The 17404-nt window shown below is 42.0% G+C and overlaps 1 protein-coding gene across 17 annotated transcripts in view; it reads left to right on the top strand.

Moving 5' to 3' along the window:
* The first annotated feature begins 10113 nt into the window (after positions 1–10113).
* LOC147635865 (uncharacterized) overlaps positions 10114–17404 on the top strand; it is a 101224-nt gene continuing 93933 nt past the window's right edge. For 3 of the 17 annotated variants that reach the window (XM_086801227.1, XM_086801239.1, XM_086801244.1), the window contains exons 1-3: positions 10154–10433; positions 11051–11143; positions 11347–11430. Coding sequence is in view for 3 of the 17 variants with exons in the window: in XM_086801237.1 (XP_086657363.1) it covers positions 11428–11430 (3 nt within the window). In the remaining 14 variants the exon portion in view is untranslated. Of the gene's footprint in view, positions 10434–11050; positions 11198–11346; positions 11431–17404 lie in introns of those variants that run through there. The other 14 variants (XM_086801232.1, XM_086801235.1, XM_086801240.1 and 11 more) reach the window with 12 other exon arrangements.

The raw sequence follows: 17404 nt of genomic DNA on the forward strand, positions 1-17404 counted from the left end.
ACGTCTCCCATATGGTCACCTTTGCGTATGTAGATGTGATTGGTTTCCCAATCATGTACTAGCTTAGCATCTCTCATGTAAGGAATTCTAAGGATCATAGTGCATGATTCTCTTCTCTTGAAGTCCATCACCACAAATGAGTGGTGGAAGCTTGACCCAAAGGTCTTGATTTTTATTTCTCAAAGTATGCCCCCACTGGTTTAGGTATGTTGCTCTCGTCTCAGCAAGCTTTACCAACAAGATAATGGTGTGTACAAGTGATGGGCTTTCCCTGGTATCCTATACTCTCTTGTGATTATACTAACACTAGCACCACCATCCAAGATTGCAATAAGATGTTTTCCTTTGTACACAATAGGTAACACGGTGTTCATCCGTGGTATTGGCTTTTGTATTTGATTCAAGCTTATTACAGTTGGATCTTCAATGTGATTGTAGATTTCCTTCCATCCAATTTTGATGGTCTCTCCAAACATTATCTGTCTAGTAATGTCTATGGGCTTGTACTCATATTCACTTGGTTGTAGGCTAGGACCTACAGTAGTATAATAAGGAATGTGCACTTCCTCTTCCGAGGGATGTCCCTTGTTCAAGAGAGCTCTTAAGTAATCACCAACCATCCCAACAATGGCCTCTTGGATGATCATTTGTTTGGTTCTTTCAATGGGTGATTTAAAATTTAGGAGTCACACATGAATTGGCCACTTCCTCCTCGCGTGACACAGCTCAACCTAAACTTGCAATAAAATCTTTATTAGAAACATTTTAGAAGTGTAGAGTGTTGTCACGTGGTGATGCTAGATGATGAAACGTATTTTTTAAGGTGCAAAATAGGGCCCAAAAAAAGATTTCGGAAAACACAGAAGATGTGAGAAAACTTTTCTCGTGTTGGGTCAAAGTTCTTTGATAGCATGGTAGGTTCAAATGTACTTGTACACGTATTTAACAACACGACGATTTTGATGGAATATGGGTTTGAGTTACACATGGTGTGAAGTTTTCCTAGTTGTATAATGAATTTGATCATACTGCATGTTTGAAATTTGTTGGCATTAGATTTGAAGTTAAGTTTATGAGAAAGGTTGATAAAATAAGTGATCCCATTCAACATTTAGAAGTATTCGAGTGTGGATGATATTACTAAGATAAGAGCCTTTGGACTATGCTTTGATGTAAAAACCAGTCAACTGCTTATTTCTCTTAAGTCAAAAGAAAATGCATGGAATTTAATGCGTCTTTAGTACTAGGTTTGAACCAACGAGTGGCATAAAGTGGAGTGAAACCAAAAAGCTATATAGCATTGAGCAAATTCTTGAGGAGTGTTATGATACCTCCCATGAAATACCTCAATTGCGAGGAGAAGGAAAAACTTAGTGATGATACTGTTGCTTCCCTTTGGGGTGCTAAAGAACCCTTGGTTATTGTGTGACATTGATTATTAAAGACCTTACTTGTTCCGACCAACATTGTGAGTTAGCCATGTAGCCACCCTGTCTACCCGCAGTCACTTTTGGCCCTTCACTTTTTGGCCGGACAAAAGTGCAAACTGTTCCACATTACTCGTATATCGGCCACTCTATAGTTCCTTTTAGTCTTTAGGACTCGTCCACCACTTGCATTGTCACTTTAGACCAGCCCGGCCCATTGCATTGACACCTTGGGCCAGTGGACCAGAGCACTAGGCACCACTTTCACTGACACTCCAACAGTGCACTACTTGTTTCTTGTGCTCACTTAATGAGCACCACGTGCCTTTGTATAGCACAACCACTTCATGGTAACCCTTCCATCCCAAAGGCTAAGAGGCATTGTATAAAGGGATATCAGGATTGTGTGATGGGGACCATTCTAGGAGAATATAATTACAACTTGAGTCTCATCTATTGTGCATTGTGTGATGTGTATTGCGTACTTCGTGTTCTCGCCATTCTTAATATTCATTCTCATCCATGTATTATGTGTACTAGTGAGCTATGTGCCTGCCACACATAGCTCACGTCTTCCTAGCTTGTGATAACTCTTGAGGGCATACTACCCTAGAGTGAACCCTTTGTCACATTGTGGTGTACACCATTCTAGTTCAACATGTCAGGCAAAGAAGTATGCTACATGTACACTAAAAATCTGGAGATCCTTCTAGGGAACTCTTGTGTGTCAGGAGTTCTTGTTGAGTCCATGATAGTCTAGTGTTTGCATGCCCAACACACGTTCTGTCTATAGGTTGCATCCCAAACTCCTCCTCCACCTCTACCCATGGCTATTGCCAAACTTGGTAACCTTAATTTTGGCACCAACCAAGGGGGAAAATCTAAGCAACAACCAAGGAAACCCCCAACTAGAACCTCTCTCCACAATGTTGGCATGGTCAATTTCAAACTTCCCACTTTTAAAAGCTCTGCTTCAGAAGATGTGGATGACCATGTGCGGCATTTCTTCTCTATGTGTAGGAGCATAGGCTTGGAGAGGGAAGATGCCTATGTGGTTCTCTTTCCATCCACACTTGAGGGTTCTGCACACAAGTGGTTTAGCCAATTTCCAGTTGATCATTTTGTAAACAAGGCCACTTTGAGGGACACCTTTCTTCACACCTTTCGGCTCAGCAACTATAAAGACCACATTCTCCAAGAATTGGGAACTCTATAACTACACCATGGAGAAACAATATAAGAACCACATTGTTGGTAGCCGCTTTGCTTCCCTAACCTACCCAAGTGATTTCATGGTGCGAAAATGGTGGGTGTTACAATTTACCTATGGATGAGGTTACATGGAAACCACTTACTTATCTGGGAGAGTAAGTCGGTAGCCACCACCTTGCTAGAGTTTTAAAAGCTAGCCTCCACCACCTTGCTAGAGTTTTAAAAGCTAGCCTCTTAGCAATAAAATGCAAGGCAAATGTTTGAAGGCTCAACCTTAGGTGCTGCAACCTCACTGGAAGAACCAATGGCTATCCTCAAAAGGGAGTTGGAAGCTTTGAAGCTTCAAAAGACACAAGGTGAGGATGGCACATTGGCTCAACTATGAAGAGGGAAATTGAAGCACTAAAAGGACAACAAGGTGAGGATGGCACATTGGCTCAACTATGAAGAGGGAAATTGAAGCACTAAAAGGACAACAAGAAGAAAAGCAAGGAATATGGTGTGCCATTTCCCAAAACACCAGGCCATACTATACAAGATTGTTCCAAAAGAATATATTGCGCCTTTTGTGCCAAGAGTGACCATGAAGACAAGGAGGACTGCTACTATCTCAAAGGTGTCCACCAACTTCACCACAGCAATAGAAACTTGTGCTGGCCCAAGCCACACTTTACCACACTACAACTTATGCTCCTTTAACACCATCAGTGTACCACCAATCTACCACTCCTTCCTACCCACACCACACCACCCCGCACCACCACCATCATACCTTCCACCTCTCATTCCTGTTCCACATACTATCCCCATTACTTGCCGCCCCTATACGAGCTACTTTTGCATGGCCATCTCGTCCACTAACTACCTGTAAACTGTCTAATCCTCTATTATCGGTGTGGGGAGTATGGCCATTACCAAAGTCGTTGTTCCCTTCTAGAAGGAACACCTCCTTGTCGGCAATGTTCAGAGGCCAAGGATCACTATACTCGTACTGCCCCAAGCAAAGGGCATCCACCTCCGATGACTTTACCTTTCCTACTCCACTTGTTGCCCATCTAATCTCAGTAGAGAATGAAGCATCAAAAACCCTCGCCATGTCCTCTTCTTGCTTAGGATGTAACCCCTTCACCACTCTCCTCAACACAACCTGAGCACCTCACCACTATAGTTGTCACCACATGTGCCTAGTTCAAGGCCATGGGGGGAACATAACCATTAGTTGAAGAGCAAGGGGAAACCTCTTCACCTTTTCCTCACAACTTGGTGGATCACGCATTTTTGGAAGCCTTTAAAGAGCTACAAGATGCTTCCCAATGGTGGATACACCTATTGCAATTGTCCCACTTCTGCGTGGCACAAAATCATCAACTTTCTCAATGGGGACTCTCCTTCAAGAAACTCCAGCTGGGGTGCCAATCTACCAACTGCTACAAATCAGCCCCATTGCTAAGCACCATCTGGATTTTTTTTTCTCAACCAAATGGAGAGAGAGGCCTCAATAGAATCTCATAGTGGTAGGTAAAGGCAAAAGCAAGATAAAGGTAAGAAGATTGCAAGGTGCATGGGAGTTAGTTCATACAGTGCCTTCCTCACATTACCGAAGTCCTTACATCCGAATGCAAATTAATGGCTCCTCTTTGCTCGGTGCAATAGTAGATGGTGGATCAGGTGTTAACTTGATCCCTGAATTTACACTCCATGTAGTGGGACTTTAGATCAGTTGTCCTCCAACTTTTGTGTCCGCATGGCAGACCAACGTGAAGTGACACCCCTTGGGTTGGTGGAAGGAGTCACTGTATAGATTAAAGATACCACCTTCTTTCTTGATTTTGTGGTTATCAGGCTTCCAATAGTCAAAGGTGCTTACTCCTACTACTCATTGGTAAACCTTGGTTAAGAGGTGCAGGTGTGTTGTATGATTGGGGGAGAGATAAGTTATACCTTCCTCAGTAGTAGGGCTCCAAGGAATTCAAGTTGGAGAAGGGACTAGACCAAGGCATGCAAGGGGCTAAGGTATATCCACATTGTTCATACCAAAACACCAACTGAATCTGAAGAAAACATAGTGCCTTATGGAGAGGAGTCAGAGGTATTAGATTGGTTGGAAGATGCCTAGGAGCTCATATGCTACATGGTGGAAATTTCCAAGCTTCATCCTCCACTAGAACCTTCAAAACAATTTGAAGTGGTTGGCCTAGGGGAACCAATTACGGACCAACATTGGGGCAAGAAGTTTAACAATCACCCATTGGCTGCCTAACCAACCAAGTATGATAGTTCCACGTACCACTTGCCCGCATTGACAACACTCTAATTCCCTAGATGAGCCTGCCATCCACCCAGAGAAGCTCCCAACTTCATGGAAAGAGGAGCAATATGGTGACTTTCCACTTGAGCCATATGACCCAACTGCCCTCTCTGTAGTAGTTAATACTGGTAAACCTCTACCCATTCTAGCATGCCAAGATCTAGTGTGGGAATATAATCTTGGTACTTTCGAAGATCCTTGTCCCATCCTGCTAGCATTTTGGTTGCGGGATCACCCCACCCTCTCGGACCAAGCCACCTATTTTTTTGATTCCTTCAAAGATGTGTTTGTGTGGACCTATAAGGATCTAAATGGTGTGTTAACAGACATTGGGGTTCACACCATTCCTCTCCAAGAAGGTACCAAGCCAATTAGGGGAAAGAGGAGCAATATGGTGACTTTCCACTTGAGCCACACGACCCAACTGCCCTCTCTATAGCAATTGATACTGTGGTGAACCTCTACCCATTCTAGCATGCCAAGATCTAGTGTGGGAATATAATCTTGGTACTTCCGAAGATCCTCGTCCCATCCTGCTAGCATCTTGGTTGTGGGATCACCCCACTCTCTTGGACCAAGCCACCTATTTTTCCCATTCCTTCAAAGATGTGTTTGTGTGGTGTGTTAATTGGGGTTCACACCATTCCTCTCCAAGAAGGTACCAAGCTAGTTAGGGGATGCGCTTACAAACTCAATCCAAAGTATGCACAGGCAGTCAAGGTGGAATTGTAAAAGATGGTGTGCCGGCAGGGACATTGGGGTTCACACCATTCCTCTCCAAGAAGGTACCAGGCCAGTTAAGGTACCCGTTTACAACCTCAATCCAAAGTATGCAGAGGTAGTCAAGGTGGAATTGGAAAAGATGGAATCTGCCATTATAATATCTCTAGTGAAACACTTAGAGTGGCTCTCCCCAATGGTCATCACCCCCAAAAAGAGAACGAATAAGATTCGGGTATGTGTTGATTTTCGTTCTCTTAATAAAGCAACCAATCAAAGATGGGTTTCCTCTCCATTTCATGTACAAGGTTCTCAAAGATATGGTAGATCACAATCTCTATAGCTTCATGGATGGGTTGATGGGATACAACCAAGTGGCAATACACTTGGATGACTGGGTAAAATAACCTTTTTACACAATGGGGCACACACTTCTACAATAAGATGCCCTTTGGTTTATGCAACGCACCGGCCACATTTCAATGCATTGTCACTAACATCTTTAGGGAATTCCTTCTGAATTTCCTTTGTGCTTTCATTGATGATTTTTCTAATTTCATTGGTACTCACTTATCCAATTGTTTAGAAGTTCCTATAGCACACTTCTTTGCCTGTCGACATGCTAAATTAGGATGGTGAACACCACAGTGTAACACATGGTTTACTCTAGGACAATATGCCCTGAGGAGTTGTCACAAGCTAGGGAGACATGAGCTATGTGGCATGTGCATAGCTCACTAGTACACGGGATACACAGATGAGCATAAACATTAAGAATGGTGAGAACACGGAGTGCACAATACACATCACACAATGCACAATAGATGAGACTCAAGTTATATTCAAGTTGGAGGAGGGACTAGACCAAGGCATGCCAGGGGCTACAATGATATCCACATTGTTCATACCATAACATTAACTGAATTTAAAAAGGCATAGTGCCTTACAGAGAGAAGTCAAAGCTATTGGATTGGTTGGAAGCTTCTAGGAGCTAACATGCTACACGGTGGAAATTTTCAAACTTCCTCCTCCACTAGACCATTGCAGCCAAACTTTTTATACCCACTAGCCACCATGACATCCACCCGACACACTAGGGCTCGCAAGTTGTAACCCAAGAAGCAAGGGCGACAATGTCAACAACCATCCAAACGCCACGTAAAACAAGTGCAAGTCCCTCCCTCACTTTTATACCAATGTTGGGTTAGAGTTCAGCACAACAAACACCCACAAAGGACGCCTCAGACATGGCGTAAGACCCCATCCCAACCCTCCGTATCCCATCCCCCACTCACCCATAAAAGGTGTTGGAGGGATGAAGGGGAAGGGCCCCTATTACTTTATTTATATATTTAATTTGAACCCCCAAATTCATGATGTGGGATATATCACCAGCAGCGACACCTTACGATCCACGTGGAGCTTGCTTGTTGACAGCACTACTCTAATACAAAGTAAAAAGACACAACCCAAATGGAAGAAGCCCTATCTCTTAAACAATCATGAGGTGTCGACCGAAGAGTATAATGTCATGCTAACAAGAGAAGTCCATATAGACACTATGTACTTACAAATCAAATGCAAGTGGTCGCAACATAAGTTCTAGTAATGGAGGGCAAGGGCCCCTTCTATAATTTTCATAACTTAAACACGATGGCAAAGTGTAAACACTAGAGCCACTTGTATGTAAGATTATTTTGACATTAAGCGATACATAGAGTGCCATAGACTATTTAATAGGTCATGGTCGACCAAGTGTGAGCACCAGAGCCACTTGTATGTAAGATTATTACACTTGCAATAGAATACTTGTGAGCTCTCCTCCTTCTCCTCTCTACTCTCTTGCTTGTGTTCTATAGGATCTTTACATTGCTTGTTGATGGATATGCATGCTTAGGTAAGAATGGTAGTAGGCTCTCTCTTGCATAAGTTTCCTCTCTCCTACTGCCTCTTGTGAGTGAGATCCAGAGTGTAGGAATCCTTCTTCTTACCTCCATCAAGGCAGATCAAGCTCTTCCTCCACAACCCATAGCTATGAATTTATTCGGTGGTGTGACAAACAGGGCTAAGATCCGAACGAATGAGCAAGCACACCCATATTGAGAAGTTACATTTACGGCTCTTCGACAAAGTTCACTCTATCAAGGTGGATCAAGCTATTCCTCCACAACCCACAGCTATGAATCTCTCCATTGTGACAACAATGGTGTGAAGATCCAAACAAATGATCTAGCATACCCACATCGAAAGTTGCATTTATGGTTCTTTGGCAAAGTTCCCAATGCCCGCATGTTTCGGTAAAGGCAAGGTAAGCACTTGAACTAAACAATTAGACAATCTGTCTAATTTTGTTGTAACAATAATAGTTGAACATAAAATTTGTCTTACCAAGTCCATCTTTATTGAGGGAGTCTCACAATTCCCATTGATGGAAGCAATAAAATTTGTCGAATTTTATTGCTGGTCTATCTCATATGACCAAGTCCATCTCATGATTTTGTTGTTGGTGACCAAGTACATCTTTATCGAGGGAGTCTCCCAATTCCCATTGATGGAATGAATTAGTGAATTCAAAAATATGTTCTAAGCAGCTATATTGCTTGCATGTTAAAACACATCAATGTCCTAGATAGAATAAAATGCAATTGAAGTGTGTAGTCACTCAATCAATAAAACAATTCAACTCTTTTCGCACATGAACTCTTTCTTGGGCATCCATATCTCATGGATACAAACAATTTAAAGGAGAAGGGTTCCTTCTTTATTGAGCTCTCATGGGTAGTTCAAAGAGGTGAAGAGTTCCTCCTTTATTGCGCTCTAATGGAAACAAACAACTCAAAAGAGAAAAAAATCTCCTTTATTGTTAATTGCATTAAGATGAGAAACCCTCGTAGGTTCTAGGCATGGTTAATGTTAAACACTTAATTTTTTAAAAATGCAGCACATGAGGCAAAGGGGATGAATTTTGTTCCTTTTCAAAAGTAAATCATTAGTTTGAGAAGTTATCTTATATGCCCTTCTTATATCAAAGCAAATAAACATGGTTTAAATTCCACCCCTTAAATAAAATAATGGGATGATGTGGCAAACCACTTCAATGAACAAGAAAAACTCGTCTTTCCATTTGAAGGAAAGCACATAAACATAAATTGAGGTTTTAATGGAAAACTAATAACTTGCCCTTTCAAAGATGGATGCTTAAGCTCTAATATCCATCTTGTGACCTCTACTCTTGATTTTCCAACTTCTAATAGTTGGCACAATGATCATTTATAAGATTTTAAGGAGGATGCATTTTCTGATCTTTTTGAATGGATTGCAAGTAATTTCTACCTCATTTTCCCATCCTGTTGTACGTATTGTAAGTAATTTCTACCTCCTTTCTTGTTATTAATAGCTTTAAGCTTTTACGAGGGCATCTGTTTAGGGTTGGTAATGTGAGTGAGGGGGCTTGGGTTTGGTTTTATGTTCCTTTTGTAGGACACATCCCATGCTATCTCTTTTTGGTTAGGAGTAGTAGGACACATCCCATGCTATCTCTTTTTGTAGGACACATCCCATGCTATGCTAAGAGTAGTAGCCTCTAGCATCCTCTTCTTTTGTATAACACAACCATCAATTCCTTGTCTATATCTTTTTAACTAAGAGTAGTAGCCTACAAGAAGGGGTAAAAGCCCTAGGGTGTTGGTGGGGCTTCCCCCAGACCGACCCACACACACCACACACACATAAAAGAGGAGTAAAATTGGGCCATGATGACGGGATGCCTTAATAACCGTACTTAAGGAGAGGCCTTTCTTTGTGTGTTTACAATCTTGGCACATTGAATGGGGAAACCCTCATAATCAAAGGGCATGTAGAGAAATTATCCTTTCACAAAAAAACACTTTAGTATGGTTGGGGGTGTTTTGTTTTTCTTTGGGGGTTGGTGGTTTCATGTGTCTTTTAGAACATATAATTTGTGGGCTAGTAACGAGGGATGCCCTAAAAACATGTAAAATATGGCTTTTAGAACATATAATTTGTGGGCTATTAATGAGGGTTGGCCCCAAAAAACATGTAAAATATGGTTTTATAGAGTTTATGGATTGTGCCACAAATCCAGCCAAATTAAATTATGGTAAAGTCTAAATGTTATCTTCAAGATGTGGAGTGTGTGTCCATAAGAAGAGGTCCATTCGCTTCATTGTGCTAATAATAATCATGCCTAGATTACTTGAGACCGATCATAAATCGATCGATGTGAGCATTATCTAGACTTTCATGGAGGCTACAACTCATGTGGAGATACTTGGTTCTAGCAAAGTAATCGTGTATTGTTTCTCCCTTCTCTTGCTTGGGGTTATAGATTTGTGCAATAGGGCTCCATTTGGATCCATTGGGCGAATATTTTGTAATGAATGTGTGTGTCAAGACCTCATAAGGTGGTGTTTTTGAGACCTAATCCATTGGCTTACTTTACCTTTCTAGCAAAGTATGAATGAATAGATCTTGGTGGGATAACAATCCTTTCCAATGACCTCGCAAATTCGATCAAAGTTCTCACACTCAAAATAATGACTCTGTGTGAGATATGCACACCTTATACTTGGTGATGGCATAAATTTATTCAAAATTTTAATACATCAAAATTGTGCCTCGGTATGAAGTCATTTCTCTCTCTTGAGCTTTGGGCTTGCCAGAGTACGTGGGTTCCTCCTTTCTACGCATTTTGGTGCTGCTGCCGTGCTCTCCGATCACGCGCCCAATTTTTCGACTCCAGATAGGTCCTTCCCTGCTTTTTTTTTTTTTGGAGGGTTTTGGGGGGGTAAGGGGGGCTTTTGCCTTTGGGGTTTTGTCTTTGTTTTTGTCCCAGTTTCAAATTTCTTCTCGCACCCCACCTACAGCAAAAAACAAACAAAATTAAAGAAAAAAAGAGTTAAATTTCGAGGTAATTAGGCACACATCCTGATCGATTTTTTCTCTCAACCGTTCTTCGAAAATCTACAAAGTTTTTATGGTTAAAAGAAGAGCTAGATCTCTTTTCTACAATGCAATTAATCAGGACATTTACCATGCAATCTGTTTTTAAAATAGTTAAAAATGTTTTTATCTGCGTTTGGTTACAGTTTTGAGAACTTTGAACTATTTTGAGATGCAGTTTTTCAAAGATAATCAGAAATGTTCTTTTTTGGCGTTTTTTGGTTTTCCCCCTCCTCTCTTCTTCAAAATCCCCAAACCCACCGAGGCTTTTTCATACAAAAAATATGTAAGTACCTACAAAAATGTATAATTCACACAGAAAAAAAGCTGTTAAAAAAGGTGAAAAACAAGCCATAGTTGCATACCTTTTTGTTATGTGGCAAGGCATGCTTGCTTAACATTTTTGTTAGGATTGATGCAGAGAGTGCAAATTGTTCCGTGTCATGCAATCCTAGATGTGACCTGGCCGTTGGTCATTTCAGAAAAGATTTTTGGGTAATAATCCTAGGAAGCGGTATGTTTTCAGCAAGCTCCTTTAAGCCCTTCCGATTTTTGGATGCTAGCGAGAGTCAGTGAACATATATAGTCTGTTTAATGCTTTCAGTGATGTCTGTAGGGGTTTGAAATTCCTTTATCTCATAAGCTTTAATTTTTCAGGTTATTTGTGAGGTATACTACTTGAGACTTTAATGCCTTGAGATGTGACTTTTTGCACAGGAAGTATTTGGACTACTTTGACTGAGCATGGCAAATGAAGTTGGTTGGTTGTGGTAGATTCCAATCTGCCGGTGTTATTTCATGGTATATACCCCTTTTTACCCGAATACTCCTTCTCCCTTCCTGGCTCCTTCAAGCATATGTTTTTTCATGCTTTTCGATTTTATGTTTGTGCGTGTGCGCATGGGCACGCTTGTTAGTTGATAGGAGTGTTGCTTGAACTAAGTAGTGTTGGGGGTGTGTGACATATTTTTTAAGTACTATTGTACAACCCCTATTTAATTTTTGTACAACCCCTATTTTCCTAGACCCTAAGTCGTGGCTCAATAGTCGTTACTTCCTGGACCGTAAGTCGTGACACATATTTTTTTAGTACCCCTATTTAATAAAATTTATTTTTTAGAGGTCTTTTTGTCTTTTGTAATTGAATCTTCATGCTCACTTCTTCGTTAATGAGAAAGTCATTTTAAAATAAGAATACACACTTTTTTGTATGAGCCGTAATCTTATGGTCTCAGACCAGGGATGCCAAGTTTAGGCAAACCTAGGGATAGATTTGAAGGTGCTCTAGTGGCTTGTAGTTAGCCAAGGTTGGAAGACTTATAGTTTTTGTTGTATATCCAGTCTTAACTTCAATTCAATTGTGTTTATCAAATTACACTTGGTCAGATGACATCTAGAGGTCGCTTTTGGTGCAGCTTTTGTCTCACCCGAAGGTACTGATGGCTGACAGTACATATGTTTATGGGACTTCTATGATATATGTGTACTAGTCACATTGGATGTTGTGGTTGTGCATGGTTCAGAGTGGTATACAACTTGGACTACTACTACACCATTGGTTTGCAGTGAATGTTGTTACATATGCATGGCTTAGAGAGATTGGGACGTTGATCTTGCTATATTGTACATTTCACTTTGGATATTTTGCTATATCACCAGATTGCAATCGAGGACGCTTGCCATTTTTCAAGAGGGGGGTATGTCATGACCCTGTGAAAGTGGAACAGCACAAGTGTGGGCATGGTGGTTGGTGAGCAAGATAAATATTAAATGATTCATATTTGGGTGCCCGGACAAATGGTATTATGTGTGGACATCCTCAAGTGTGAAGGGGGACCAAGGACTTTAATATTTTTAATGTTTTAACGTTGGGTGGCCCCTAGGCATAAGTGACCCTTAGTAAGTTTGATAAATTTTAGAAAGGGGCCACTAGGATATTTTTGGGAAAGGGGGCAACTCCACTTTTGGAGGTACACGCCTCTCTCCTCTCTCTCTCTGGCTTTTGGAGGAGAAGGGGAACCACAGCTGCGTGGAGAGTAGCCGTACAGAATTCAGGCCGTACAGAACAGGTGGCTGCAGTTCCGTACAGCTGGTACAGGCGGCGGCTGCTGCTGCACATCAATTGGCGAAGGTGACTGCAGGGCGACCAGGTACGGGTTGCTACTGTGCAGGCAGCTGCAGGTGAATACTTGTACGGACAGGTGCAGGCGACAAGGACAGCTCTGTCCAGCTGGTACAGTGCAGACCCGTACAGCTGGTATAGGCGGAGGTGCATCAAACAGGCAGCAGCTGCAGGCGCAGAACTGTACGAACTGGTACAGGCGGGTACTGCAAACCTGTACGGACAGGGTGCAGGCGGGTACAGTCCTGTTCAGTCCTGAACAGTTGCAGGCGGCGCATCATCAGCTGTAGGCGGCGCATCATCAGAGTACAGTCGGTGCATCAGTCAGGCGGCTGCAGGGAGAAAAGTACAGACAGGCTGGTGCAAGTACAGACTGGTACGGTTAGTCCCTCTGGTACAGAACCACGCATAAAAATTGGTAAGCTCTGAGCATATCAATCTTTCTTTCTTTCCACTGGCTTATGTCTGCTGCAGAGTTGTTTCATCTGGCCCTTTGTGAGAGGAAGGGTATAGCAGTTTGAAGGGTGGCTTGGTATAGCCGAAAGCCAACAATGGATTATATGCGTACATTTGGGTGTTTGGCATATGCACACGTGCCAGAACAACTCCGAAAAAAGCTAGATGATAAAGCAATGAAATGCATTTTTGTGGGCTATAGCAATGAGAGCAAAGGATACCATCTTTATAATCCAACAACACGTAGGATTTTTGTCAGTAGAGATGTGGTATTTGCTGAAAATTCAGTACAGTCCATGTACAACTTGTATGAAAGTAATGATATAGACATACATGACATGTTTGATGGGCTATTACCCATTGAAATTAGAGGGGATTCAGATCAACCAGCCCCTACACAAGAAAATCCTCATATAGAACATGTGGAACAGCCAGCCATTCAGTCCCCTTCTACGCCATTCAGTCCCCTTCTACGGAAGAAGAAGAAGATCTTGTTAGGGAAGAGCAAACAGCCATAGACACAGCCAAGTCGGTGCCAAGATGGTTGCTGAAAACTTTGCAAGAAAGCAAACTTGCAGCTCCACTCACAGGTAGAACAAGAGCTAGTTCCAGCCATGCATTGAATATGCATCATGGGGAGTCTGCATTAGCCATGGGTGGTCTCTTTGATTCAGAAGAGCCTTCTTCTTATGAAGAAGCACATGAGAATGAGCATTGGGTGCAAGCTATGCAAGATGAAATCTCTTCTATCATGAAGAACAATACTTGGGATCTTGTGGAATTGCCGAAAGGCAAGCATGCCATTGGAACAAAGTGGGTGTACAAAGTCAAAAGGAAGTCTGATGGTACTATTGACAGGTACAAAGCAAGACTTGTGGGTAAAGGCTACTCCCAGAAAAAGGGAATAGATTATGAGGAGACTGTTGCTCCTACTTCCAGAATGACTACAATAAGATCAGTGATTGCATTGGCTGCACATAAAGGATGGAAAGTGCATCAATTGGACATCAAAACTGCATTCTTAAATGGGGATTTACAGGAGGAAGTATATGTAAATCAGCCCATTGGTTTTGTAGTTCTCGGTGAGGAACATAAAGTATGCAGGTTACACAAAGCATTGTATGGGTTAAAGCAAGCTCCAAGAGCTTGTTATGATAAAATACATGCTCATCTAACCAGCCAAGGTTATGTGAATAGTCCAGCTGAAAGCACATTGTATGTGAAGAAAACCGGTGCTGATATTCTCATAGTCATCTTGTATGTAGATGACATGCTCATTACAGGTACTAGCAAAGCACAAATTTCAGATTTCAAAGCTGATTTGAAAGCTGAATTTGATATGTCAGATTTGGGGCCTTTACACTACTATCTCGGCATACAGTTTATGCATACAGATGATGGCATTGTTATGCAGCAAACTAAGTACATCAAAAGTTTGCTAAAAAGGTTTCACATGGATGAATGTAAGCCCATTTCTACTCCGGTTGAACCAGGTGTACGGCTTACTATGCATGATATTGGAGAGCCTTTTGAGGCCAGGCAATGGGATGCCTCATTTACTTGTGTAACACGAGGCCAGACATATCTTTTGGGGTGTCTTTATTGAGCAAATTCATGCATAGCCCAGGCACAAAGCATTGGCAAGCAGTCAAACGCATTTTTCGTTATCTTCAAGGTACCTTGGATCTTGGTTTGTTCTATCCCAAGGGGGGCAGCTTGCAGCTTTATGCATACAATACAGTGATTCAGATTGGGCTGTTGATTATGATACCAGGCAATCCACCAGTGGGAATTGTTTTTTTCTTGGCAGTTTATGCATATCTTGGTTGAGCAAAAAGCAACCCATTGTTGCCACATCTACTTGTGAGGCTGAGTACAGGGCAGTCTTCACAGTTACAGTAGATTGTGTATGGTTGAGGAGATTATTGGCTGATCTTCGTGAGTGTCCGCAGACACCCACCACCATTCTCACTGATAGCCAGAGTGCTATGGCTGTGGCACGAAATCCCGTATTTCATGCACGTACCAAGCACATTGAGATTCATTACCACTATGTCAGAGAGAGGTTATATGCAGGGGAGATCAATTTATCTTACTGCCCTACACAAGATAATGTTGCAGATCTATTCTCAAAGGCTTTACCTCGAGAAAAGTTTGAAGCTTTGGGCTTACTCTCATACAGAGAGTGATCTGCTACCTTGTACAGGTTCACACTTTCACTAAGGGGGGATTTGTAGGCATATGCTCACTTATGGTAGTGCTATGTGTGAACAGGGCTTAACCAAGGGCACTTTTTCCCATGTGGTTTTTCCCCTTGGATATCAAGTGTTAAAGGACACTCTACATATAATATTTTGTACTTCTATATTATATGGATGTGACACACATGCAAGGGTTGACTTGCATTTTGTGGCTACCACACTTTTGGTTCTCTCTCTCTCTCTCTCTCTCTCATTTCTATGTGAGCTTCTTCTTCCTGCACCTAACCCTAATGTGCAGGTTTCTGTGTGTGAGTGTGTGAGTCCAACACCAACAGTGTGTTCCTACAAGCTGTGCAGGATTTCCAGATTGCTCCACCCAGTGGAACCCTCTATGGATAGGCACTCACCCCTCTCCATGGATACCCTCCTCCATCAATCCAAAGCAAAAGTCTCCTTGTATGACCTAATCCCCTTGAGTCTAGCTATGCACCGACAACTCAGCACTCTGCTCCAGACCATAGCCAAGCTAGACAATATAGAGTCTTTTAGTGGTGGGCGACTCATGGAGAATCCAACAGGACAAGTAACTGGCTTTGTAGCGATTGGTTCTTCCACTATCTCCCTTACTGATTACTGCAGCCCTTGCCTCACAGTTTAGATCAATGGAATATCTCTCTCAGGTGACATCATTGATGGAGGATTCTGATGCCCGACTTAACCTTGGTAGCCGTGGGCCTCCCCATCACTTTTTTTTAAAAACTGCATAGAAATTGGGACACACTTCAAACCGACTTTTGCTAATTGAAAGCCCGTTTTTTAAATAGTAGTATTTATAACCAGTTAGTTTCTTCCACAAAACGAGGTGTCCCCAAATCTACCCTCTTTATTGTATCGGATATCTTCCATTAGCTTCATCATTAGTGTGGAATTCGAAATCACGATTTCAGAGTTCAAGCCCTCAAAAGTGACAAGCTAGAGCATAGTGTTTTGAAGTAGTTCACAATACCAAAAGTTGAAGAATCTTACAAAGAGTATGATAGACGTGATGTTTAATTTGAAGAAGGAGATTTCAGAATTCAAGCCCTTAAAAGTGACAAGCAGAGTCTGAGGTCTCCGCTCTCCCCAGTTTATCATCTCAGCACAATAGGGATGTCCTCTCCCTCGAGGATCAGGTAGCTCTCCAGGATCAGGAACTTATATCTCTCCGGAACCAGGCAGTAGAATTTTTGGCTGTGTGAGTGACCCTCCAGCTTCTTCAGCTTCTGCTCACTGGATCGCTGCCTTCTTCCTCTACACTGGTTCCCTGGGTGCTCAGCCGACACATAGGATCTTCTATAGCATGATGTTTTTTTCATAAAACTTACAGTTTTTTGCATCTTGTACATAAACCACATTTCAGATGTAATGGCAGCTTAAGTTTTGCTTCAGTTTCGTTATGTTATTGATTCTTGCCTTTACCATCCCATATGTTTCCATTTCTTCGCCTCACCGAGGACGGTGAGTTCTGTAGTGGTGGGCGACCTGTAGCCACCATGGGGTGTGATAGTGTTGCAGTGTTACAGTGTTACGGTGTTACATAAAGAACTAAGTTTTTACTGATATACCAATCACAATCAAGAAATTGGCACCAAGGTCCTAGAATTTCAGGCTTTAACTGGTACATAATTGCATCCTCCTGAGTTTTTGATAGAGGACATTCACACATATTTGGGTAAGTTCTTGCAGGTGTAGTATGGAACCTGATTTAAGGAGGGTTAAATGGAGCACATCCACTTCTTGAGTGTGTGGTCATATGCTATGTTTCTTCTAACTGCTTGTCATGAGGCAGGGAGCAGCAGATTGTTGTGTGTGTTAAAATATGCTCCGTTATTATACATTGAGATCTTTTTTTTCTTTTTTGGGACATTTTGAGTGCCACGTGGTTGCATTGTACTACGAAAGAAAACTTGGCCCTTGGACTCATGCACAGCTTTTGTTTGTTGCTTTTGGAGCTGTG

The sequence above is a fragment of the Cibotium barometz genome, chromosome 8, assembly GCF_041138505.1.
Source record: "Cibotium barometz isolate CiBa-2024 chromosome 8, ASM4113850v1, whole genome shotgun sequence".
Classification (NCBI taxonomy): Eukaryota; Viridiplantae; Streptophyta; class Polypodiopsida; order Cyatheales; family Cibotiaceae; genus Cibotium; species Cibotium barometz.